This window comes from Stylophora pistillata, chromosome 5 (assembly GCF_964205215.1).
Source record: "Stylophora pistillata chromosome 5, jaStyPist1.2, whole genome shotgun sequence".
In the NCBI taxonomy this organism is placed as follows: Eukaryota; Metazoa; Cnidaria; class Anthozoa; order Scleractinia; family Pocilloporidae; genus Stylophora; species Stylophora pistillata.
The window spans coordinates 32,569,569-32,594,967 of NC_142523.1; the positions used below are offsets into that span (position 1 = coordinate 32,569,569).

Below are 25,399 nucleotides of genomic sequence, written 5' to 3' on the forward strand. Positions count from 1 at the left end.
AGTTCTAGGTGGATTGTTCACCAATGTATCGTTCAACAACTCTCCAGTGAATATCTCCATCAACTTTCAGTTGAATGCTCATCCCAACAATTCAGCTAATGACAGTCGCCTGTGGTGAATTTCTACAAATAAAAAGATTAAAGTTTTTGGACTTTTCATGAAACACTTCTTTGCTTTTGAAGGAATAAAAAATCGATCAATACACGCATTTGCACTTCAAAGCACTGAAATTATATTAATTGCGGTGTTATTGCACTTGAAATCAGTGCTTTCGCTTGCACACTTCATTTCTATCAGTTTGCCATCAAAGCCGGATAAAAGGTGTAAATTATTTTCCTTCTTGAGCAAATTATTTGGAATTTTGAAAAAAGATGTTAACGATAAACGGCTTTTAAATCCAGTGAAATACCACTATTATCCCTAGTGTGAAGCTTGTTTAAAAAGTTCGAAAATTAATGTAAAATCAAGCACGAGGTACAAATAAAATTGTCGAAGGTTCAAACGTGTACGACTAACCTTGCTTTCCCTTCGCTAACATAATGACACTTCTGACATATGGCTTTCTAGAGCGCGCACTGGGATAAAAACAAACAATAACATTGCCGATTTAATTTCTTGTTTTCTTATTTTCATTCAGCTATGCGATTCAAGGAAAATTGATTACTTGACTCGTGAATTCCGCATTAAATTGCACTTGAAAACAGATGTCGCACGAATCGCGAAGCGATTCGTGCGACATCGGTTTTCGCGTGCAATTTAATGCGGAATTCCCTCGTCAGGAAATCAATTTTCCTATAGTATTCGTACTTTATTTCATGCGCATCATGTGTACGAAATTGTTGAAGGCTCACCGGTCAAATGTGGTCTTATTTGTTGATGGCTTCGGCTTGTAACCGGGGATGTTTCATATGCATTTGAATTATGATCTTTGCTTGCACATCTTTACTTTATTGGGTCTTATCCCAACTCATTCACGTCACTCTATGCAAATGCCGTCTCAAGCTTCAGTTGCTTTTTTTATTGATAAAACGCCACTTACTTTAAACGCCCGAGTCAAAGTTCGTGGAGTTTTCCTTTATCAAGAAATGATCGCGTGTAGCTATCATAATCCCTGTCAAAGAACTCCTCTTAATGCAGCAAGAAAGAAGAATCAAACTTATTCGTGATAATGCGTAAAACATCGGGAATTGTCACCAAAAACATGACATGTAATCAATGCCAAATGGCTTGGTTAAATAGAAAGAACCATCTCACTGTAAAAGCCGCCCAGCTGCTGAACTTGTCTCCACCTCACCGCAAAGATAACAAGGTCTTGGGTTCTCCAGAAAGTTTGCACTTCTACAAGAAGCTTGCCTCGCACACAGAACAGAATTAACAGGAAAGCAAGTAATCAGTTATTCCAGACCAGGGTAACCAGAATATGGAAACACCAGAAAGGTTGCTATAATCTCTTTTACGTAACAGTGAAGAAACCAAAAATTTGAAATGCAAAGTTAAAAAAAAGGGAAAAAATAGCAACAGACAAAATTAAAACTGGACATGAAAACACAGCCATTTTAAATGGAACACCTGCCAAAGAAAAGTCACTTTTTTGAGTCCAAATGAAAAACGAACGGCTCGTTTTGTAGAGATACTCTTATTGTTGTTTATCAATCAACCAACCCTTTGAAACTGATATTTTACCTTTTATTTGTTACATTTGAACATCAAGTTGATGTTCTCGTGGTTACATAAAGTGGTACATGTTTGATAATGTATAAAGCTGGAACTTGATACAACATACAACTTTCTCAACATATTTGGAGCGATAATCCCATCACTCCAGCGTCCAAGATCTGGTTCGGGTCTCTAACCTCTAGTATATAAGCGCTTCAACAGTACATTAGTGAAAAGAGTACAGTGAGATATCAAAAGGGTACCATTTTGCTGATGAAGTTATAACATTCATAACTTGTTTGATATATTTGCTATTGATATTGCGAGAAGTCAATCACTTCTGGAAGTTATTGGCTAAGTAAAAACTTGTTAGAGTCTGCTTTTGCTACTCTAATCGAATGAAAATGTTACCATGGGGATTTACAACATTTTTCTTTTGGTTAGGCCTGTTGCTTGCGTAAGGATCATGGGTAGGCCAGTGTTTCCCAGTGTAACCATCAAAATAATAGTAAGTGCTGTTATAGCGTCTAGTCGTATAGAAGAGTGGCCCATAGCCCTTGTCCTGATTCGGTGCAAACATAGATGGGACCAATTCGTGACCCAAATCAATCACGTGTTTGATGATCGTACAGTTGATGTCACCCGCCTGCCAATCAACCAAGCTGCCACTTCCCGGATGACACACCAGCCAGTTGTTGATGTTGCTCTTGATGAGGACCTGTCTGCCGAGTTGTTTCCAGAGTGAGAAGTTCATGGCGTTGTAGTCTGTTTCATTTAATGGAGGAGTTGTGGAGACAGGAACATTCACTGTGGCCTGAACCAGCCAATTTGGTCTTGGAGTGATCGCATTTGAATGATCATTGAAATGACTGTAGTTGGTAAAGGAATAGCTCCATACTAGTGTCCAGCCTCCGCCATAAGTATCCATGTCACAGTAAGCCTTGAAAGCGTTGGCTTGGGATCCTCCATCGGGATCAGTCCAATAAACACCCGAGGACGTAGTGGGAAATTGGTTATGAAGAGTCTGGCACGAGGTTACTGCTGAATTCTGGTCAGTACCAGGGGGCGGAGAAGCGTTTTGTTCTATAACGATAGAGATGAATAACTTGACCAACAACGTTTTGAAGGATTATGGAGGAGGGTTAGAAAATGGCAACCTCGTTCCCAGGGCCTTTTCCCTTGGCTGGAGGTGGGACGGGAAAAGGCCCTGGTATCGGCCGGTCAGATCAACATTTTGATTGGTTGATTGATTTAAATAATTTATGTAAAACTTGGCTATTAAAGCGGTGGGTATTATCATTAGGAAATATAACACTCGAAAAGGCTTAAGTATATCACGGTGGAGCAGAGAATATCAACTGATGTTCTCTTGTAGTGGATCAGGACTTGTCAGATTAAATGTAACAATTTACATTGGTGCTGTAGTTACCAATAGAAACAATAATTTGCAGCTCTTACCCGGGTGGGGACGGTTTATTTCCGGGTGGGGGTTAGGGTCTGGGTGGTTGACCTGTATTGGAGTTAAGTAATACGTCTCAGTTAATATCCTAGCTTCATGTCATGTCCAATCATGTATACGGACTTATTAACTCTTAAACTCCTAGACCTGACCAAGTAAGAATTTCACGTTATAATACCAATACAATATCGATCTTACAAGTGATGAGCATAAAGAAAAATACAAACAATGGTGGGATTATTAGTTGATCCAATTCCAAATTCTCTGAGTAAACATCACAAGAATAGAATGGCAGACAGTAAGGATAATTCACTAATACTGTGAGTATTTGCTCCGCAAAGGTATTGTTTTTCCCTTCAAAGAAGTTCTTCTATGGCATTGCTGGGATCATTTGCTCCCGCGGCCGATTGATTTTTTACTCAAAAATCGACATGAAAGATAAAAATCGCTATTTATCCAGGTGGGGAAATGGCATGCGGATCAAAAGTGATTATGCAAATTTCTCACCAGTGGGTAAAGATATCTCAAGTTTCATAGTATCTGTTAATAGGAAGCAAGACGAAAATGACTAAGATATATTTCGGGACGACAGTTTTATTTAGAACAACTTTTGATTAGCAGTTACAAGCGAAAAACGTACGAATTTCTAAGTGTACAAAGGTCACGCGGTAAAACTCGTCATGCTTGGATCGTTGTTTACTTGACTTCACGGCAAAAAATTGCGTAGCGTTATGTTAAAAATTCTGAAAGTACTGAACGCATAGAATAATGCCCCTCTAGTACCCCCAAAGCCATCAAAATATATGCGCAAACTACGGATTCTGATTGGTTTGTTGATCTCCTAACCATAGAGGAAGTTTTGGGAGGTAGGGGAAAAGCGTTTTCGCGCGAGCTAATCATGCGGTTCGGGCGGTTCCGGACGGTTCGGGGCGGTTCGGGGCGGTTCGGGGCGGTTCGGGGCGGTTCGGGCGGTTCCGGGCGGTTCCGGGCGGTTCCGGGCGGCTCAGGTGTGAATGTGTTAACATAATATATTTCTACGATTAATTGCTTCTTGTTACAATTGGGTCATTCCATTTAGTAATATCTACTCACCCTATATAAGAAACTGGTCTTTGGTTGAAATTAGCCAACATAAGTGAATCAACTATAAATAATCCCATGGATATATGCGGTCATAGACTTCCTATTTTTTGGGCTTAACACAATTTGAATTTACAGATATGAGATCACGCGATTTTTATACTGGTTTCCCTTCATTTACTTACAGCGCACTGCAAATTTTAGGCCCGAGTCCTTTTGGTAGTTTTGTTGAACTGAGATTAAATTTTGTGAAATTTTTGTTTCATGAAACGATGATAGAAGAAAACATTTTTGCTGTAAAAGTAATACATTTTCCTCGATGGAAAAGAAGGGTAGTTCAACAGATACGTGATAATGCATAAATTATCTGATGGGTTTTAATATGAGTTTTTATCAGTAACCATGAAATATTATCAATGCTAAATACCTTCGTTAAATAGAAAGAACCATCTCGCTGTAAAAGCCGCCCAGCTGCTGAACTTGTCTCCATCTCGCCGCGAAGAAGATAACAAAGTCCTGGGTTCTCCAGAAAGTTTGCACTTCTGCAAGAAGCTTGCCTCGCACACGAAACGGAACAGGAAAGCAAAGAGTCAGTTTTTCCAAACCAAAAAGGGCTTTCTGTTCCGAAGCTGAAAAAATGGTTTTCTTTTATTTGAAAGAAAACGCCACGTTCGCTTGTTTCAGCTGTCTTAGCCACTAAGGACAAGGTGAATGCAAATAGGTACTCGACTTGCAGCAACATCTGTCGAGAGAATCTTAAGACCATGCCAATTGTGATTACTGAACGCATGAATCGTTTAAATTCCCCGACAAAATAGTCAAACAAGACAGTAAGAGAGAGAAATTTCGACTCACCCTTTACTCCCAGAGGCAAAACAACGCACAACACAGAAACCTTTCTGAATAAATCTGCACCGTTCGTATTAATTATAAATTTGCTCATTCTGTGATGTTCTTCTGAAAGTTCATTCTTGTATTTGCGTATAGTATATATAGCTTTGACATTTTGTTTTTTTAACAATACATTTCGAATTACATAAAGACCATATTTTGACATTTAAATGAACAACACGAGTCCTGCAGGTTTCTAATGCAATTATCATGACCTCTAGGTAAACAAAATATGGAAACACCGGAAAGGTTACAATATGCTCTTTTATGTAACAGTGAAGAAACTAGGGATTTGAAATGCAAAGTTGAAAAGGAAAAAAAATTGGTGGAAAAAAAAAAAAAAAACTGGACATGAAACTGCAGTTAGTATGTTTAAACACCTGACAAGGGAAAATGACTTTTTTGCGCAAATGGAAAAGAAAAGCTTTACAAAATGTAAGTCCTGAAACAACTTACCACCAGACTTCGAAAGCATGGATGAGATATAAAACAGCCTCGATGCAGAAGTGGGGTATTTCAGAATATTTGGGTCGAGTGTAGCAAATGTTTTTCGGTAGAAATGTTTAAAAAACTCTAAATTTAAATTGTAAGTCATTAACTAGCCCCTTCAAAGAGACTTATAATCTTTTATTCCTTTCATTCATTACTATAGTAATGCATGTTTGATATAATTGATTTTGAGGTCGAACAAATATGTTTAACTCTTCCACTAGGATTATGCGTTGGCCAATGACGTCCAGTATACCCATCAAGATAATAGTAATTGCGCGCATGCTGTCCAGCCGTCACCCAGCCGAGAACCGTGGGTCATAGCTAATACGGGGCTTTTCTGGAAAAATCTTAGAAGGTGCCAATGATGGGTCTGAGGCCGCGTGACGTCAATTTTTTTATGTTTAGCTTGTTTGTTTTGTCTTCCTTCTCTAGGAGGTCTATTCACGCAGGCCTCTTAAAGTCCATTTAATTTGAATAAAGCTCAGTGACCCTAGGTTTTCTGTGTTGGGTATTTTAGAACGGGGAATACGACGGTGTAAGCTAGGCTTCTTAGAAACTCACCTAGAATTAAGAAATTGCATACCACTTATAAGAACCAAGACTCTGATAACAACACCTTGCTGAGCAGTTCAACTCGATTAGGTAAAATTTGCCCTTCCCCTCCCCCCTTCATACCATCAGCCATCCGGATGTTTAAATTTCATTTCTTAACAGATTTATTGTAGGACTGGTATGGATTCCTTGGGCAGAGAAGCATTACTTTTAACGCTGTAGTTCTCTTCACTTTATGTTTTTGGAAAGGGACCTGTAGTGTTGCGTTACACATCAGGGTAATGCGTTACCAATTAGCGCATGTATTCTAGAGGGTTCCGCAAAGTGGGAGGTCTCGCAAATGGCGTACTTTGTTATTTTGGCTCTTGTAGTTGTGATTGTTTTTTTGCTGGTTCGTATCCTAAATCTGACGGATTCTTCTCATTCTCCAAAGATATATTCATCTAGTAGCCATTTTACCAACACAGTCCTACAATCCTGTCCTATTTTATTCGAAAGGTACGTACAATTCGAAGGTTTTTGCAAATGTGTTTTTGTCCTTCGATACCAAAACAACATTCGAATTTATGTTAATTAAGTAATGAGCTGTTTTCACCCTTCAAACTATTATTACAGCTGTTATTTTACTGCCAAGCTATTCTGTTCTTTGTATCTGTAGTTAAAATCTAATTGAATGATTTAACGGTAAGAGAAAACATCATCGTTTTGGAAATATGAAACCGTTTACATGAATGGAAGCCGGTACGTGCGACGAATGTATTAAATTTAGGAAACTTAATTCGTAGTATCAGAGAACGCTTACTGTGAAACCTGACGAAAATAGTTCCGGAAAATTATTTTTGATAAAACTAGAAAATTTTTGTGAAAAAATTTATCGCATTCCTACTTCTCAAAACGATACAGTATTGCAAGAATAACTTTGGAATACCTCCAATTTCGTTTTAGACTAATTCAGATCTACCTGGACGCACAATATCACACTGCTATCATTAATTATTAAAGAAAAACTCGATATCACACAAAGTGCCGCCCAGATATCTAACCTACTCATTTCTTCCCTCTCTGTACTATTATTTGGACGTCTGAGGTTTTAAATTTTAAATTTTTTATGACGCTTTATAGAAACTTGTGAATCCCTACTAATTTAACTCTTGGAGTGTGATAGTTATGCCGACTGAGTTTGCATAATTGCATGTTAAGAATATCCTTGAAGGGTATTGAATATTCAAGGAAAGCAGGAGACAAGTCTTCAGTTTTAGTTGTAACGCAAAAATGGAAGCGAAAAGATAATGTCTTGAGAAATTTGCACGTTGGCCAATGTTAATTGTGGAACCACCTTTACTACAGAGACCTACCGAACTCTTTTAGTGTAATGACCTCTACTTGATATAAGGATGATGAGTTTGAGATCTCTAGTTGGTCATAGTTTGTTAGAGTGAATTCCAAATTAACTGTCATGCATTGAAGTAGAGAGCACTTATTATAAAATTTTGTCGATATTACTTCACATAATTATACTAGACCCTTCAAAACTTAACAACTAACCGTTATATTACAATTTTAAATGAAATAAACTTTACAGGGCTCAACACCAACTTTTCAATTCACTATAGCTAGCCAAGTGGCTTGTGACATCTTAAATGTTACAACAATTTCAGTTTGTTTACTAGCCAAACTGGCTGGTGGAAATCAACAACCACCAGCCAAATCTGAATTTCTACCAGTCTGTGGCTAGTTGGCCACTGTTAGTGTCGAGCCCTGTTCTATATGACTGGCAGATGAAAGTCAAGTAAAGCAATGATCGACTTAAGTGTGCCACGATTCAAATGCAGCTAAGAAACCTGAAAAAATTAGGCATAAAGGGAAGTTGGATGCTTGTCTCCCTGATTACCAGTTGGACTTGTACACAACTGAGTTACAAAGCCAGACATTGGGAGCAAGGCAAATAAAAATAATAATAATAATTGCTCAAATTGTAGTTTGCCTGCATGTATCATTGCTCTACCTAATGGTCACCTTTTCACTAAAGTGGAGGTGCCTATTGCTGGATATCAGAGCGGACAAGCAGCGAGGTAGCTATACACCCCCTAGCCTCTGACTCTGAGGTGAATAGTTGATATAGTTTATACAGAAACAGTGAGATAATGTACTAGAATAAGATGACTTTAATTCATTTTTTCCTGCTGCAATAATTTCTATATTTATGGGTGCAAATCCAGCAAGAGTAGCAAGGAGGTGAATAGCAAAGAATGTTCAGAGTTTGAGTAGCCAATCAGGGCATTCTTTCACTGCTACCCACTGTTTTAGTTTGTACTAGTAATAGGCAATCATTGGATGAGGTTAAGCATGGTATCATGAAGAATCAGTGCTGTGGTCTTAGTTATTTGCCAAAGCTTAAGGCTGAGGAGAAAAAAAAACAGACATTAGGTTTGATAATTCTTGACATTTTGTGAAAACCAACTTCAATAATTGTTTTATTATACATTTTTGAAACAATCTACAATTTAAAGAGACACCTCTCTGAGTTTGTATATATTTGAATAAAAGTTTGAGAACAGTTCGACATGGAAATTGGATGATAGGCTTGGAAACTAGGCAGACGTTGAACTTGACATGATAACTCAATATCTGCTGCAGATGTTGGGTTGTCATGTCAACTTCACATGCTTTTGTATATCAATTGTAAGCTTCTTTCATCAGAATTTTTGTCGCAAGTCCAGTGTATAATGATTATCATCATTGTCTGACAGGTATTCCCCCCCAGTCATTTGGGGAAAGAGTGGCCATTGTCAAACCCTTGTTGGAGCTCTGTTTGGTCGGCGAGCCTGCCCAGAATTGAAAGGAACTTTACACACAACAAAACTGCGTGATGGCACTGTTGTCACTTATGAGATTTACTCTCCTGACAAAAGTTCACTTTTGAGCTTTGAACAGGTATACAATCACATGCTTACCATAACTGTTGTTTATAAAAAAATCTTGACTTGCATAAATTATTTTGAGGGTGTTTTGGTTGCATACGTATGGGAGACAGTGGTAAAGGAATACATGCATTTGAAGTCATAGCAGAATTTTTAGTTTGTGGAAATATGTTCATATTTTGAAATGAATAGATAAACATGCTCTTAAGACAAACAGCAGCTATCATGTAGAGAAGGTGCAGTGACAAGAGTGCTCTCTTCCCACCACTGTGGCCTGGGTTTGATTCCTGAACCTGTTGTCACAGGTGGGTTGAGATTATGGAAGGCTCTTGTCCTTTCTCTGAGGATTTTCCTACGTCAGGTCCTCTGATTTTCTCCCCCCCCCCCACGAAAACCAAGTTGAACACTTCAAATTCCAATTTGACCTGGAAACAGTGGAGAAGTAGAGCCACCTCATGGCATGTCCACCAATAAATTCCCATGATTATCTTGGTATAATTATAATTATCATATAGCATGATAATTTGGACTGCATCTTGAGTATGTTATCTGCAGTAAGGTATGTTTATAAATTAAAGGACTTTGGAAGTATAGACCAGCACTTTTTTGTAACAACTTGATTATAATTAGACAGTATAGGAATTAGATATGTTATTTCTAAGGTTTTCAATAAATATCAGAGTTGGCGGCAAAAGTGAAGTTGTTGAGGGAGAAAGGATAACCCTCACCAAATGCATGACCTCGCACTGGGGTTAGAGGCCATGCTACACCAACAGAAATGAAAAAATGTGCACCACATAGGTAGCACTTCCTCTGTTCTGTAACAAGAATTGGGTTATTTTTAACAGAGTTAGAACACGTGAATGTTCTAAAAATAGCAACATAGAATCATATGGTATGTACAGTAATTAGATGAAGTATCAGTAGAGAAACTCATTGCAAATCAAAACAACATTACATGTTTAATCAAAATGGCAACCCATGAAAGAATGATAAATAATAATGATAAACAGTTTTTATGTGGTGAAACACGTAGCTAGAAGCTAGTTTACAGATTTTCCACCAAACAACTGAAACAAATAATTCAAATTGAAAATAACATTAACAATCCGAACTGGCATGAGGTTCCAGCATACATTACACTCAGATGGGAGCATGCTCCTATAGTAGACAAAGGATGCCATGCAGAAATGATTTTTGGGGATGCAGTGTGTAGCTTTCACAGCTAGATCTCAAGGATTTGAGTAAATGCAAGGCATTCTGTTCACCTTCTAAGGAAACAATGAGCAAAGAGTAAATAGATCATGAAATACTGCCAGAATAACTCAAATCTTTTTTCCAGTTTCTTTTGTGTTTTATAACTTGAATAATTTTTGGTTTAATCAAAATGGCAACCCATGAAAGAATAATAAATAATAATGATAAACAGTTTTAATGTGGAGAAACGCTTAGCTAGAAGCTAGTTAACAGGTTTTCCACCAAACAACTGAAACAAATAATTCAAATTGAAAATAACATTAGTAAGAATCCCAACTGGCATGAGGTTCCAGCATACATTACACTCAGATGTGGGCATGCTTCTATAATAGACAAAGGGTGCCATGCAGAAATGATTTTTGGGAATGCAGTGTGTAGCTTTCACAGCTAGATCTCAAGGATTTGAGTAAATGCAAGGCTGTTCTGTTCACCCTCTAAGGAAACAATGGTCAAAGAGTAAATAGATCATGAAATACTGCCAGAATAACTCAAATCTTTTTGCCAGTTTCTTTTGTGTTTTATAACTTGAATAAATCTCGGTTGATCTGAGCTTCATGTTCTGTATCAAATGTCTGTCATCTTATTGATAAATTGGTGACAATTTCTCAATCAAATTTGGTCATAAAGTCAATTGAACGACCTGGCAAGTTTCATAGACTGAGCAACCCTGAAAAAAAATATCTTGTAATCTTAGTGACAAGAGAGTGTCAGGCAGTACAACCAACAGTCAAGTAACAGTGTACAGAACTAACATTTTTTCCTTTATTTAATGATCCAAGGAGAAGCCTACAATCATCACAGTCCCAGGAATTGCTAACTGTTCCGAGACAAAGTATGTGCGCACATTCACTGACTATGCCGTTCGTCAGGGCTTCCGGGTTGCTGTGTTAAATCATTTGGGAGCTAAGAAGGAGAGTGGATTGTCCACTCCAAGGATTTTTACTTATGGTAATTGCTAGCTATCTACATCTCTGTGAAATTTTTACTTCTACTTTATGGACATTGTTAAATATGGATAAGGAGGGGAATTTGACAGCCACTTCATGAATAAATTTACAGTTTCTTGTGTTGAGGAATCGTTAGAAAGCTAAAAGTGGTCAGGTGAGATCTTGAAACACTAACCAACCCCCTTGCATTGAATTTTGGATTTGTGAAATTTGAAAGTTAGGCCACAAAAAGCTAAGGTTGATGTACTGGTACACCTGTAAACTATTACTGTCCACAAAGGTGTACATTTAGTAACAAACTTAATTAAACGTGAGGTACTTAACTGAAAACCAAAACGAAAATATGTTACTAATAAAACTGGTATAATAATGATATAGGTGGTACAGAGGAGCTGGCTGCTATGGTAACGCATATCACCTCTGTGGGTAATCACCAGCGACTTATTGGAGTTGGGTTCTCAATGGGCGCAAACATTTTAATTAAATATCTGGGGGAGGAACCCTCTCGGCAGGAGTTATTTGAATGTGCGGTGTCTGTCTGCCAGGGATATGATATCTTAAGGTAACAGTGAGTTTTGCAATTTTGAATTTAAGTCACAGCTACAATGATGTATCACCATACTTAGGGAATTTCTTGAGAATGACACATAAAGAGTTAGCTCCTTGTCAAAGAATATTTTTTCCTTAATTCAATCCCAGAAGTGCATGTGGTGACCAAAAATGAGGAAAATGTGTCCAGAATTGTCAAATCCACCTAGCTGACTTTGTTTTCATGAGTTTGACTAAAAAAGGTCAAAATTGTCAGTTTTGCCAAGCTGATTTCACCTCATTTTGCTAAAATTGACAAATCCATAAGCTATCACTCAGTTTGAGTGGCAGCATGCATTTCTGGACCTACATGGATTTAGCGGTGATGGTGTGTGAGAAATAAGATGCTTGTCACCTTGAGGACTTAAAAGGTTAAATCGACCAAAATTCACTGGATAACTTATCATTGAATATCAAATAACAGATTGACTGATTTAGGTTATGATTATCTTCCTGAACCCTGTGGCCGCTAAGAGTGACTGGCATGTAATTTCTCCTAACAATATCACCCCTGAATCACACATTGAGGTCGGGAGAATTACAAAAGTGATCATCAACTAAAGAATCTCTTGACTATTCAACAAATTCTCCTTGTTGGCATGCTCAGGAAATGAATGAAGAACAGTATGGGGAATAATTATACATACTGATAATAATTAATAATAATAATTAATAATTAATAATAATAATTGATAATAATAATTGATAATAATAATTAATAATAATTATACATACTGATCATAATTAATAATAATTAATAATTAAAAATAATAATTGATAATAATAATTAATAATAATAATTAATAATAATAATTAATAATAATAATTAATAATAATAGGTAATAATAATTATACATACTGATGCCAGGGTGTAAATGACGGACAGATAGACAGACAGACCAACAACTACCTGGGTGACTGTAAAACTGAGGCACTGACTAGCTCCCTACAGACCAACAACTAACCGAGTGACTATCAAACTGGGGCATTGACTGACTCCTTGACTGACCAAATTACAAATTTAGGTGACTTACTTACTAAGTGGCTCACAAACTGTCTGCCTGATTGATGGATGTTAGAATGGACATATGAACAGGTGGACAGCGGACTGATTGGTGTAAAACAGGAAAGATGACATCATGAATATCTAACCCTAAACACCCTAGACTGTTCTCTATACAAATGAATAAAGGCTGATAGTTTCTAAAGAAACTGTTTGGGGCTGCGTCGATGGGGGTAACGAAATAATTTGAATATATCAACAAAGTTGAAATGGTAAATTGGCCACCGTTACGATTATAAAAGCTGACGTTTCGAGCGTTAGCCTTTCGTCGGAGCGAATAGAGGAATTGTTCTCTATACATTTCCTTTAGTACTTACACGGAGAATTCGTCTAATAATCACAGCTTCATATGTAGGCGATCATTTCCTTTATTCTCATGATTTTAATGAATGATTCAGCTGTATTGTTATAAGTAGAAACTAGGTACTGGACGCTCATAGGGTTGAATGGGTAAAACAAGAACTTGCAACTTTGTTAGTGATATGTGCACGTGGTTATTGGTGATCTTTTTTGTGGTTTGTAGAGCAAAGACTCTCCTTCACGAATGGGATGGTCTTCGACGTTTTTACAACTGGGGCATCACCCAAAGCGTGAAGAAGGTACTCGATCGCAACATGAAGGTGTTATTCCAGTGCCCCAAATTCACATCATCTGTGCATCATGTTCGTTCCTCTTCTTCCCTTGTGGAGTTAGATGATGCATATGTCAAGTGAGTGACATTTTAGCGTGCATTTCAATTGAATGTCGGGAAAGCGAAACCATAGTAACCACAGCGTCCGATCAGGACAAAGGAAATTTCATAGGGCGCCAGTGAGAACGCCCTAACCAAACTGAGAAATAATAATGAGAACAACCATACAAACTGTTTGAAGCGCAGAAAATCGCTGGTGAACAAGTCGCGTTAAGTTTTATTTTTCAATCTGATTGTTTGAGAAATTGGCGTAAGTGTCCTGGCCAAACAGAGACCGTGATAGAGTGTGTCTAGGTAACAGAGGTGCGATTGTGTAACTTTGTAGTTAGTTGAGAATTTGAATTCTTCCATTTCTTAACTTTAGAAAAATGGCTGGATTTCATAATTTGGACGAGTTTTATGCTGTAAACAGTTCCTGTAACTATATAAATCAGGTATTTGGTAACCTTTCCTTGTGGCTTTGTTCTTGGTTTTCGTTTTACTTTGTTCTATATCTTTTTTGTTTTTGCTTTTCTTTGTTTGTTGGTTTGTTTGTTTCATTTTTTAGAGCGAGACTTAAAATAGAAATGTATTTGACGAGCAGTAGTTACATTTCGATGGGTTGAAGCAGCGCCCAGAAATTTCGGCAACTGCTTCTAAAACCCCTGTAGAACAGGGACTTGCAATTAGGACGACAACGGCGAAGAAAACGTCAATTGAAAATGAATTTAAATTTATATTAAGAATTTCGTGAATGGCTGGATGTGTTTACTGTCTCTTACGGCGCCACAACTCAACTTCAGCATAACGTATATATGCAGCGTTGACTTCCGAATGGAAATTAGGACAATTTCCCGTCGCGGTTGCCGTTCGCAAACGGCTCAAATTTCGGTGATTTCATGTTGTTGTTTGGCAGAGGGCGGCTAAGAAATGCACAAAGTTTTAATACGCACGTGCTGGCTATTGTTCTGCCAATTAGATCTCTTGTTTTGCCACGCCCTCGTTGCTGCTACCATCGTGGTTTGCTTAAGATCCCTTAAAGCATTTCTTGTCATTCCCCTTCTCCGTGAGAGACGCGGTAGTTTATTGGTGAGCGTAGTTTTGAAGTAAGCGCGCTGGACTTCATATCAAGAAGTCCTTGTTCATCCTGGTTCGTTATTTTTGTTTATTTATTGTTTTTTCCCACGTATTTCTGTTCACAGATTAAGATCCCAGTATTTCTTTTAAATGCCTCCGACGATCCTCTTGTACCCGAGGAACTGTTTGATACGCCATACAACCACGTCAGTAAGTATTAAGCGTTTGCACCCTTTTTAGTGAGGGGGAACTCTTTTAAATAGTCTTTACAGGTATATACCACCACACAAGGTATCGTTTTCTAGGGTTTTACTACTTGGGGCCAGGCCCCTCCCATACGTTTGCGGGCGCATGTGGAAATATTGTGGAAACTAGGTGTCCTAATAGCTGACGTGCTGGACTGATGGAGAAATCTGGGTTCGATCCTAGACCAGATTCAGCTTTTTTTGTTCTTGGGCGAAAAACTTTGCCGTCACTATGCCTCGATCCACTTAGAGTATAACTGTTTGCCAGCAAATAGTTAGGTAGGAATTTTTTGAATACCCGGGATAGGGGGAGGTTAGGGGAGTTGTCCAGGATCAACTAACATCCCCCTAACTCTTACTCCAATTCATCCATGACACTGAAGTAAACCGGGACAAGTCCCGGAAGTGAAGACCACTTGACTGATAATACTTGACATCCCTTTTCTCCTCTCTTTATTTAGAATGTAATGAATCAGCGGTGTTCGTTGTGACCCATCATGGTGGCCATCTTGGATTTTACGAGGGAGGGTTTTTTACTGTTTTTCCTTTGACTTGGCTCGACAAGGCCGTGATACAGTACATCCTGGCGGTTTTAAAAGTGAAAAAGGAGGAAAAGATACCATCGTTTTCCAACCAGGACGAAGAATATGTAATTACATCGTAGCATTCGTTGGAAAATGGCGGCGGTTTTGTATACCTTTTTCCTGCGTTTTTTTTACGATCTTAAGCTTCAGTTTGCCTCTCGACCAAGTCGGTTTTGCAATATTTTTAAATTTAGGGGCCAACCAAGTTATTATTAATGGCTATCTTTAATCATTTAGCTTTTCAAAATTCATTTCAATTGCATTATATCACTTGGTTTTGTTAAACCTGATGATTTTAAACATCCAGCATCAAATTTTATATCAGTGTAAACATTTTAGAAATTTGAATATTTTTGATAAAACAGTCGTAAAATTCGTATAAGTAAAATACATTTTTGAAACGTTGTAACCAGTTGCAAGTAGCCTGCAGAGCATGCGTAATTTGGGCGAGCAAGTGCTCAGTATCTTCTCCGCAAAAAATGGGCGCCATCTTTGATTTTAATGGAAGCGGAAAGATGGGGAGAGAAAGTAATTTGCACCAAGGGGGTGAGTGACGGTAAAAAATAAGTAAAGGGGCAGGGGTGGGGCAGTGCTTGCCCTTTTCCCCGCCCCCTACCGCTACCGTTCACTCTGACTCTAAATCAAGCATGGCGTGCGGATAAACGATCACGAGCTTGTAACGTTAGCTCGCCCTTATAAGACGCCTGCAATGCAGGCTAAGTTGAAAGGGAATTTACCCTTTACGCTCTAACATCAGTATGCATATTCTCCTCACTGTTGTCTATACATTCTCGACATTACTGATAAGGAGAATTTGTACAAAAATCAAGACCTTCATTAGTTGGCGATCATTTCCTATATTCTCATGACGTAACCTTTTGATTTAATGTTGATTCTGTAGGGAGAAATTAGATTCTAGTCACTCTTAGAAGTTGAAGGAAGGAATACCTGTATTTCTCTCTTCCTTTCTCCAGGAAACGAGTCTTTACTCCAATAAGAGCTGCATACTTGAGATTGTTGTTTTTGTTTTTTTTTATTTGTCTGCTGGTTTTTTAACACGTAACTGATTAACTTGAACATTTAAAAACGTTTGTTTATCACTTTGATGTTATTTGTAACTTGTAGTTACACAGTGATATATTTACGTTGGAGGGTGAATCACCTAACCAGCATATTGAACACTTTAAAAGAAAAATATTGTTTTGGTCATTTGGTATCGCCTTGGGTTATTGTCGAGTGGCGTTATCGATGAGAAATGAACTAAATATTTTTCACAATTGTAATTCGTAATTTAGCAAGTGGATTCAGTTTATAGTACAAAACTTAAATGTTCATGTCCAATACAGCCTTTACTAAGGACACTACATACTGACTAACTTGTAGCTCTAAGAAACACGAGGTAGTTTAATACGATACATGTCTCTTTACTATCAATAAGGAACAGTTTTCAACTGAGTGTCGAAAGTAATTTGGGATTGTAAGCCGTTTTGCTTTCCTTAGCTCTTTGATTGGCCCAGAAAAGTCGCGCTACTCTCTCTCAACCAATCGATGCAAAACTTAAACCCATCACGGCTTGATCGCCCGCGTTTTCCCGCGCTTAGGGCGGATTGGTCGGTTTTACTCTGAGTTCTCATTGGCTCTCACAAAGGGGTTTCCTTTCTTCTGATTGGCCGTTTTTGTTACTTTGGTTTTGGTTTTACGACACTTAATCGAAAAGTGCTCGATAAGTAATACGTTAACAAATTGTCTCACAATTTCAATTAGAGATAACTTTTTGTGATAAAGAAGTATTTTGAATAAATAAAGTCAAGGATAACTTCGTAATGATAATGATATTAACAAGTATGAATTAAAAACTATATCTGACAATGAAACACTTCTTGTAACTAAATCTTGATATTAAATCAGAAATGAAACCTTGATGTTTAGGGTTCTGGAAAATGTGAAAATAATCACCTCAAATCACGATAGAAACCTAGGACTAGCTATATTGTTAAAGACAATTAACTCTTCCAGGGCTGGACTCTAACGGTAGCCAACTAGCCACAGACTAGTAGAAATTCAGTTTTGGCTACTGGTTTTCGATTTCCACAAGCCAGTTTGGCTAGTAAACAAACTGAAATTGTTTTAACATCTAAGTTGTTACCAGCCACTTGGCCAGTAAGTTGAAAAGTTAGTGTCGAGCCCTGTCTTCTCTGGCAAAGAATCTCTCCATTTCTGCGTAAAGCAGAAAAACCTTATATGTTTCCTGGTTAAACTTTGACATACTTGAGGTAAATAATGTCTTTCATCTGTCCATCTGCTTGTTTGTTTGTTTGTTTTTTTTTTTTTGTCGTTTATATGTTTTTAAAGCATTCATCTTTGCTCAAGAGAAACTGCAAAAGGAAGAGGAATAATTTAAGAACAGCTCGTAACCATCATGCCAATATAATAGACAGTAATGGATCGCTGATGACGCCAATACGTGACAGAAGCATTAGTGATAGTTGCCTCGTGCGCCAAATTTCTGTTGTCACCGTAATTTGACATTATTTGTGATCTATGACCTACAGAGATGCACGGAAACATGGAATCTGTTTGTTAAATAGACAGCATCCATACTTCAGCAGCATTTGTGATGGAACACTGATGGATTAACGCTAAAAAAGAGTTACCTTTTTCATGAAGGCTCGTATGCTGACACTTTTTCCCCTTTCGTGTGGGTCATGTATTTTGCGTAAAATTTCGCACTTTCGTTCGTCATAATTGAATCCCTGGCATTGTGGAGTTCTCATACACAAATCTTCACACTGTAGCTTGGATCCAACTTGATATGTGAACATCACATCACCTGTTATATGTTCCTCCAGGCATGGAACATTAAAAGTCGAGGTGATGACAAAGCATTCCGAGTTTTGAGGCTGCGCTGGTGAAAGATTTCGTATCATTAAGATTATTTGTGTTGTCCTTAAATTTTGTTCTAAATGGGAAAGACATTAAGTTTAAGCGAGAGGTGGTCTCTTAATGTCGGTTCATCGCACGAGGAAGTTGTTTCGTATTGTTTTGAACAAAATGATAATCCTGGGCAAAGCAAAGACTTTCATTTTTCTGATTTCGGTTTAATAGTCGGACGAGTTTCCATATCACTGATCCCTCATGTTTTGTCTAGTTTTCGTGCAAGGTGATTTTCTTACCTTTCAAGTTTAATATCTATACAACTTACGTTCCCCAATTTTCACTTTTTTCAGTAGACAAGCAATGATATGGAATATCAAAATACAAAATAGTAATAGAAACGATAGCTTACCTTTTCCTTCAAGAAAAGACGAAGCGAGTATTAAAACCATCGCAAATGCGGCAAAATATTCGTTTGTCAAAAGCATACCTAAAATTTAAATGACAGAAGCTGCAAGGTAGAGAGTCAAGGCACAATTAATTAGATCTAATCGAACTGTTTGTGAGGTGGTGAATTAAAATCTGAAATTTAATGGTACATAAAGAAGTTAAATGTGTTCCTTTGAAGGAAGCAACAATATACGTGAGTGATATAGAAATCACTTTTACCTCACCCAGTCTCATTTTAATGTGAATGAATAAAGAATTGGTTTTCATGGACAGAAAAATATCGCGATTCAGTACAAAAAATTCCGCAACGAAACTGCTCTTAACAATTTTTGTCGGAATGTAAATCAGCTCAATCCCTTTTAAGATCAAAATGGATAGACAGGTCCGCAAAAATAAAATGCTAAAAACAGACCTAACGCGATTACAAAGTATCTCAAATAAATAAACCATCAAAGGCGAAAAAAAAGTAAAAAAAAAAAAAATTCATGTCCTAATAAATGGAGTAAGATACCTGTTTTCTAGCATGCCACGTTCAGCAGCCTTCGATGTTATCTCTCGTACAGCAGATATAATTAAGTTATGGTTTACAAATGGAAAAAAAATCCAATTTGTGCTCCTTTAAAGAGTTTGCCATCTGTTATCGACTGAATTTTCCCTCGTAAAGTAAACAGTGTGTGTATATGCTTGCTTTCCGACGAATTTCCTTCTTTCATTGGCTCCCAACATTAGGTTGTCAGAGGGTAAAATGGTTTTAATTCCAATTACGTTTAGTGGGTAGTTAATACGCATGTCAATCTAAAAGTACCAAGAATTTATTTTTTAAAGTAATGTACACAGTATTTTAACCATATGTACATCTAAATTCTCGATTTTATTAAAAAAGAAAAAAAAACGGGACAGTTATATCTTGCAACATAATTTACATTGATTAAGCGCTTAGGAGATCTGAAACTCAGCGATTCATCATGTTCTCGCGATCGACTCGCCCTTAAAGTGCTCCCTCATGAGTGACGGGATCAGAATTTGCGTTATTTTCAACTGAATTTTACGACAGGCAAAGCCATTGGGCGGCTCGTTCCTGAGCTAGTGCGTGTGACCGCTGACAAAATGGCCACGATAAGAGAAAGCACAGAGCTGTAGACCGGTAGGGTCATCTTGACTTTCAGAACTAACTTGAGGTCTGTGTAAAAGATTATGAGAGCTCACAGCGTAACCGTTTTATTTACCGACGAACAAAGTGATTCTAGTTGCACCATACTCCATGTACTGTTAACAGAGGCTGGCGTAATGACAAGCAGGTGCCGGTCTAAGTATTCGATGCACTATACCTTACGATACACATAAAACAGGTTTCTTCTCAGACGAGATAAGAATTTCACAAAAATAAATACAAGAAAAAGCAAAATAATCGGAGACATCAGAAGAAATACAAAACCCAACCATTCATATACTAATATACATTTATAATAACTTCTGGGAAGCTGTTTTGTCTGTTCCATGTTCTTTGCCACAGAAATAAATTCCATCAATCCAAAATTATGCCCTATAGCGATTGCTGAAGCAAATTCACACCTTCGATAATCTGCTAGCTTTTTCCTGAAATAAAAACCGGGTATATCCACAGGTTGAAGGCCAATTTCTTGGGCTAAGATACCCATGTAGGCATCTTCAACAGGGAACGCTGGTTTTCTCTCTACTGCTTCAAATATTGAAGGCAGAACATCAGTGGACAGTACGTAAAAAGGACCTGAGCAGTATGGAGCATAGAAATCTCTTGCTAGACAGTCTTTTGCAACGCGGTTTTTCCACTTCTCTTCTCGTTTCACGTCAGCGTCGCCAATTACGAAACCGCCGTATAATTTATCCCCTGCATAATTATCATTCGCATAATTATCATTCGCATAATTATCCAGCCACGAGAGCAGTCGAGGGATACGAACATAAACATCGTCATCAGCTTTGAGGATAAAACGGGGATTTACATAGATCAAACTCCATAGCAACTCAGAAAAAATCTTTATCACTAAATTGTTGTAACTATCCGTCATGTTCAGCACAAGAATGTCCTTAAAAACGGCCGCTTCTTGGCTAATTTCTTCAGATTGCTGGGCGCCGAGAGCTTTGCCTATTACAAACGCGAGCTCCCAGTTTCTCCAGCCACTTTTGATCGACTTGTCGCCCCATGTTTTACGTACACTGTTTCGTCGCTCTGAATACAATTTGCCAACTCCAGATGTGATCAAAATCAGAAGGAAAATACTTTTGTTACTGCTGCTGAGGGTTGGTTGCGTGACATGGGAAGCGAATGAAAACGTCAGCTGAGAGCATTGCGAACGAATGTTCTTGAGTCGGGAGTATTTGGTTAAAATGTCATTTGAAATGTCATTGATACTCGAAGAGTGGACTCTACGTTGGCTTTCCAATTCCTCTTTGTTCGTGAAAGTTCTTTTGTGTGTATCATGTGGATGGTACAGTTTTAAGTAAATCACCACAACAGCGACACAGAGAACTCCTACAACCGTAACAATTTTACAAAAAGCTCTTTTCATTGTACTTGTGGAGATTAGGGCGACGACGCTGTAACGTTATCCATTCAGTCTTCCTGAAATTTGAAAACAGCTATGTTTAATCACAATATGCTTTGTCGAGTCGATTGAAATTAGTTAAGTGATTACATACGTGACAAAAGGAAAATTAAGTTTCCGCTTATAGACAGGATTGGATTAGTTATACTAGAGAGCTTTTCGATTAACTTTCGTAAAAACCAAAATTATTCAAACGGTCAAATACTTTTCGATTTATTCTCAACCTTCGGCTCAACCAGGCTATTTTACGGTCGAATCTTGGTTGAATCCTTTTTCGAATCTTGCTCGAATTTTAAGTTAGGCTTGGTTGTGATTGTTCATTAATAAATCGCCTGTAACCGTCACTCTGGTTTTCCATGATTATCTTGGCTTTCGCGACCTGTAAAGTAGTCCCAAGAGCTCGTTTATAACGACAGCCCTTCGATGTGTTATTGAGTCGCTGTAATCGTTTTACACATGCTCCCACGTGTTCCGAAAAAACACCGTCCCTTGTTCCAAATTTTAACAAAAATTTGAGGCATTAGTTAAATGAAAATGAAATTCACCATATCATGCCATATCCTCTGTGAGCTAAGCTACAAAATTTCGAGACTAGTTTTCAATTTCTGACATAACATGACATTTATGAAGCAAATTAAAACGTACGCAAACCCTGAGTGATAATTCGAATGATGGAAGTTCCCGTTTAGATACGTAAACAACGATACCGGTAATTGCCTACATCTCTGGCATGACTTTTATATCCAGTAGTTTTTCGATCTGATCGTAAATCTTGTATTTCGTGACTAGCTGATTGCTCTATCGGTCATTTCCTGTCTCCTATGAGGGCAGTCAGCCCGCAAAAAAGTCAAGCACATTTAATAACAATGTTGATCGATGTTGGGCGCTTCAAGATGCATAAATGTATATTTTGTTCACGAGTCAATGATTTTGCTCAACTTCACGATTTTGAGAGAGACCCCACTTGATACCTAAAAACTCTATCACCAATTTTCAAGTTCGTACCTTTGCTGCAGCAAATCCAAAGAAGAGAAGAATCGTATGCAAACTTCTTCGATCGGTATCAAAGCTATGCTCTTTTTCACGATTCAAATCGATTTCCGCACACTAATACTACAGCGGGCTCAAAAGAAAACGATTTAAAAATTTTACTTGGACTGGACTTTTCAATTGCTGGACATGGGAAAAGAAAGATCAGGGCTCAAAAACTGTAAATAGCATATGATGCTCATTAAAACTGGCTTCTTCATGTTTATCTACTTAGGAGAGCTACATGTAGAGTTTTGGAAAAACTTCATATTAAGCAGTCACCTCTTTAAGTCCCAACGGCCTGTTTGCATTGTTTTCCACCTTTTTCAAACGGAACGCTCAAAAAAGGTGGAACCACAGTGGTATTGAGTTCTGAAGTTTGTAGGTCGATTGTCTTTTCCAAGGTAAGGGATGTGAAACTAACTCTAGGAACGCATTTCATATGAGTATTTTTGACATTTTGTGTACCAGTGCAGAGGACAAAACTTTGCAGAAGGGCGGGGACATTCCAGAAAAGATTTAATCTACACTAGGAGCCATTGGGAGCTTGATTTGGTTTGAATATCTAACTAATTTTGGATAGTAAGTACAGGTAAAGTAACACAAGGCTGGGCGCAAGTTTCTATCATCCATTAGGGCACAAAGTTCCATTTTCAGTTGGATGAGAGCAAAACATTAACTATAATTATTACACGACTCGGACAGTCAGGAGACCAATAACTAAAATTAACCAATCAAAACGCTCTATTTCCGGTCAATATTCTCTCAGTATTGGACCGGGCACTGTCCCAAATGGTCCCGAATGATACCGCACTTGTGTCTCATTGCGCTTCAGTCGTATAATAAATCTCTTATTAACCAAGCTTGCTCGGGACCGTACTGGAAGAATATCGGCTCTCGGTCTTGGGATTGGCTCTATGTATTTTCAATAAAGAAAAAGAAAAATTTAGTTAAAGTAGGTGGATATGGGGTTGTATATGGAAGAATTTGGGGAAAAAGATAGGTGCATAACAGGATCAGAACACAAGCAATATTTTAATGAACCATATGTTGAGTGGTACTCTTCATAAAAAATCAACACAGTCTAAGCTAAATTAATTTAAGCGTACTTTGGCATTTTAAATTAGCACAAATAACTTCTTCACAAACAACAAATATTATGTGCTCCTAGGGTGTGCGCAGTTAACTATATTTGAAAAATTTACAAGTGCTTATCCCATGAGAAATCATGTTATTACTTATTCGTAATGTATACATGAAAGATACACATTTACAAGAAATCAACAAACTGACAGCAGATAAACTTGACAGTATTGACTAAATGAAGTTTGGGCTATCAAAATTTGTCCTTCAGCTGAAATCTTACTCAGGAATGCAATTTTGTTAGTGTTTATTAATATGTATAAAAAATATCCAAGCTTTTGTTTATTTTGGTTAGCTATTGTCAATCAGCACAATCTACTTCGAGTAAATCTGATTGGTTTCTAGTGTGATCTATTGTTGCTGAGCATTAATTTGCATTTGTACCTGACTTATTACTTTTGCACTAATGATACATGAAAAAGGCTCCTAGCCGTTTTCAGCCAATCGAGAGTGTAATTTTTCATGTAAATCAAAATTGTCACGAGTTAACCAAAACCAAACAAGTAACTTAAAAGGAGTTGTAGTCTACCAAATAAATTCAAGGCCTAATACACATGTATTGCTACCAAATTTAAATATCAATGCTTATCTGAACCATTGTGAAGAGAACTTAAGGTTATCGTGCACCTTCAGGGGTGTCTCGCGTACAAGCGATGTAGCGCGTCCGATTTAAACTGTAGATATCTAAACCCCCATATCAAATTAAAGCTTATAGGACTGGCTATCAGACTATATCAAAAATTTTGAAAAAAAATAATGAATTCTCGAATTTGCCACGACTTCTAAATGCGAGCGCATTTTGAATGTTACATGTTAAAGCGAATTTTGTTTTTCGCTTATTTAATGTGTTCCTCCGTTTCCAGGGCCAATGCGCTAAAAAAAAAATTGTCTGCGATTTGCCATATTCAATTTCAATGAAAATTTACAGAACATTTTTGAAATAGGATTAAAAAATGTGGAGGGATCGTACAAAAATCGCTCTTGAAAAAAAAGTATTCAGAAATAAAAATTCGGAGACATGTTTTTGTTGTTTATATGTAAAACTAGCTACTGTCAAAATTTGAGAGCAATCGAACAAATTCCCTTTGACTTGTAGCTCTTGAAAGGTGATTAGGGCGCTCACATTTAGAAGTCGTGAAAAATTCGACAATTCATATTTTTTTCAAAATTTCAGGTATAGTCTGATAGCCAGTCCCATAAGCTTTAATTTGATATGGGGTTTAGATATCTACAGTTTAAGCCGGACGCGCTACATCGCTTGCACGTGAGACACCCCTGAAGGTGCACGGTAACCATAAAAGACTTCCAAGCTTACGGGAAGTCATGAAAAGTAAGGTCTGAATAATTCTGGGCATTTCCTGCTAAACATAATTCTAATCACATTTCAGTTGTAACATTAAACTACTAGGCTACTATTCGTATTGTCATAAAATACGAAACCACTTTGTCTCTGAGTTTCAAAGTATTACTTCCTCAAGGTTTGGAATCAATAATAATAGACATTTAGCTTGACGAATGTTCCATATTGAGGACAAACCACGATCCCTGGTTAGTCGCTAGACGTTCGTGAATCGGTACATGAAAGAATAGTTTCCTTTAAAGAGGCCGTCATATAGAATTTCCATACAACAGCAGTGTTTGATTTTCAAATGGAAACAAAAAGTCCTATTCTCACTCATCGGCTAAAAATTGTATTTAAGCCTGTATTAAAAGACTGCTTAGGTAATTTTGTCACGGAGCATGTGGTATGAAAAAAAATTCAGGATAAAAACGAAGTCACGGGAATTCTAGCGGTACATACATTAGGTAAACAAAAATTTCTTCATTCTATATTTT

General features: G+C 37.6%; 4 protein-coding genes across 5 annotated transcripts; 1 reads left to right on the forward strand and 3 right to left on the reverse strand.

The window, feature by feature from the left end:
- Positions 1-1,664: 1,664 nt before the first annotated feature.
- LOC148731515 (uncharacterized) lies at positions 1,665-5,162 on the reverse strand. Of its 2 annotated transcripts, XM_088760843.1 has the most exons (4): positions 5,051-5,162; positions 4,623-4,950; positions 3,115-3,166; positions 1,665-2,739 (listed from the first exon to the last, which is right to left on the reverse strand). In XM_088760843.1, the coding sequence occupies exons 2-4, from the start codon at positions 4,935-4,937 to the stop codon at positions 2,042-2,044; spliced, it is 1,065 nt and encodes a 354-aa protein (XP_088616969.1). In that variant the 5' UTR covers positions 4,938-4,950; positions 5,051-5,162; the 3' UTR covers positions 1,665-2,041. The 2 variants fall into 2 exon arrangements, with proteins under 2 accessions (XP_088616969.1, XP_088616968.1); XM_088760842.1 differs by having other exon boundaries at positions 4,623-5,120.
- A 1,268-nt stretch (positions 5,163-6,430) lies between these two features.
- Positions 6,431-17,404, forward strand: LOC111342287 (monoacylglycerol lipase ABHD2). The gene is made up of 8 exons (XM_022949353.2): positions 6,431-6,628; positions 8,881-9,064; positions 11,088-11,256; positions 11,634-11,817; positions 13,430-13,615; positions 13,962-14,031; positions 14,779-14,863; positions 15,360-17,404. Exons 1-8 carry the CDS (start codon positions 6,471-6,473, stop codon positions 15,560-15,562), a joined length of 1,239 nt encoding a protein of 412 aa, XP_022805088.1. The 5' UTR covers positions 6,431-6,470; the 3' UTR covers positions 15,563-17,404.
- Positions 16,497-19,496, reverse strand: LOC148731516 (uncharacterized). The gene is made up of 4 exons (XM_088760844.1): positions 19,318-19,496; positions 18,769-18,867; positions 18,137-18,387; positions 16,497-17,857 (listed from the first exon to the last, which is right to left on the reverse strand). Exons 2-4 carry the CDS (start codon positions 18,842-18,844, stop codon positions 17,819-17,821), a joined length of 366 nt encoding a protein of 121 aa, XP_088616970.1. The 5' UTR covers positions 18,845-18,867; positions 19,318-19,496; the 3' UTR covers positions 16,497-17,818.
- A 106-nt stretch (positions 19,497-19,602) lies between these two features.
- LOC111342276 (beta-1,3-galactosyltransferase 1) lies at positions 19,603-22,500 on the reverse strand. The gene is made up of 2 exons (XM_022949341.2): positions 22,397-22,500; positions 19,603-21,408 (listed from the first exon to the last, which is right to left on the reverse strand). The coding sequence occupies exon 2, from the start codon at positions 21,353-21,355 to the stop codon at positions 20,129-20,131; it is 1,227 nt and encodes a 408-aa protein (XP_022805076.2). The 5' UTR covers positions 21,356-21,408; positions 22,397-22,500; the 3' UTR covers positions 19,603-20,128.
- Between the last annotated feature and the right edge of the window lie 2,899 nt (positions 22,501-25,399).

Bases quoted from the DNA above. Each gene is read 5' to 3' on its own strand.
- LOC148731515 (XM_088760842.1), bottom strand. From the start codon at position 4,985: ATGCGTTCAGTAATCACAATTGGCATGGTCTTAAGATTCTCTCGACAG. The intron at 3,167-4,622 runs GTATTTAGCATT...ACTCCAATACAG, and splicing joins GTTCTTTCTATTTAACGAAG to GTCAACCACCCAGACCCTAA. The intron at 2,740-3,114 runs GTAAGAGCTGCA...CTATCGTTATAG, and splicing joins AATAAACCGTCCCCACCCGG to AACAAAACGCTTCTCCGCCC.
- LOC111342287 (XM_022949353.2), top strand. From the start codon at position 6,471: ATGGCGTACTTTGTTATTTTGGCTCTTGTAGTTGTGATTGTTTTTTTG. The intron at 6,629-8,880 runs GTACGTACAATT...ATTGTCTGACAG, and splicing joins TGTCCTATTTTATTCGAAAG to GTATTCCCCCCCAGTCATTT. The intron at 13,616-13,961 runs GTGAGTGACATT...TCTTAACTTTAG, and splicing joins TTAGATGATGCATATGTCAA to AAAAATGGCTGGATTTCATA.
- LOC148731516 (XM_088760844.1), bottom strand. From the start codon at position 18,844: ATGCTTTTGACAAACGAATATTTTGCCGCATTTGCGATGGTTTTAATA. The intron at 18,388-18,768 runs GTAAGCTATCGT...ATCTTTCACCAG, and splicing joins GTCTTTTCTTGAAGGAAAAG to CGCAGCCTCAAAACTCGGAA. The intron at 17,858-18,136 runs GTAACTCTTTTT...TTCCTTTTGCAG, and splicing joins TACGAGCCTTCATGAAAAAG to TTTCTCTTGAGCAAAGATGA.
- LOC111342276 (XM_022949341.2), bottom strand. From the start codon at position 21,355: ATGAAAAGAGCTTTTTGTAAAATTGTTACGGTTGTAGGAGTTCTCTGT.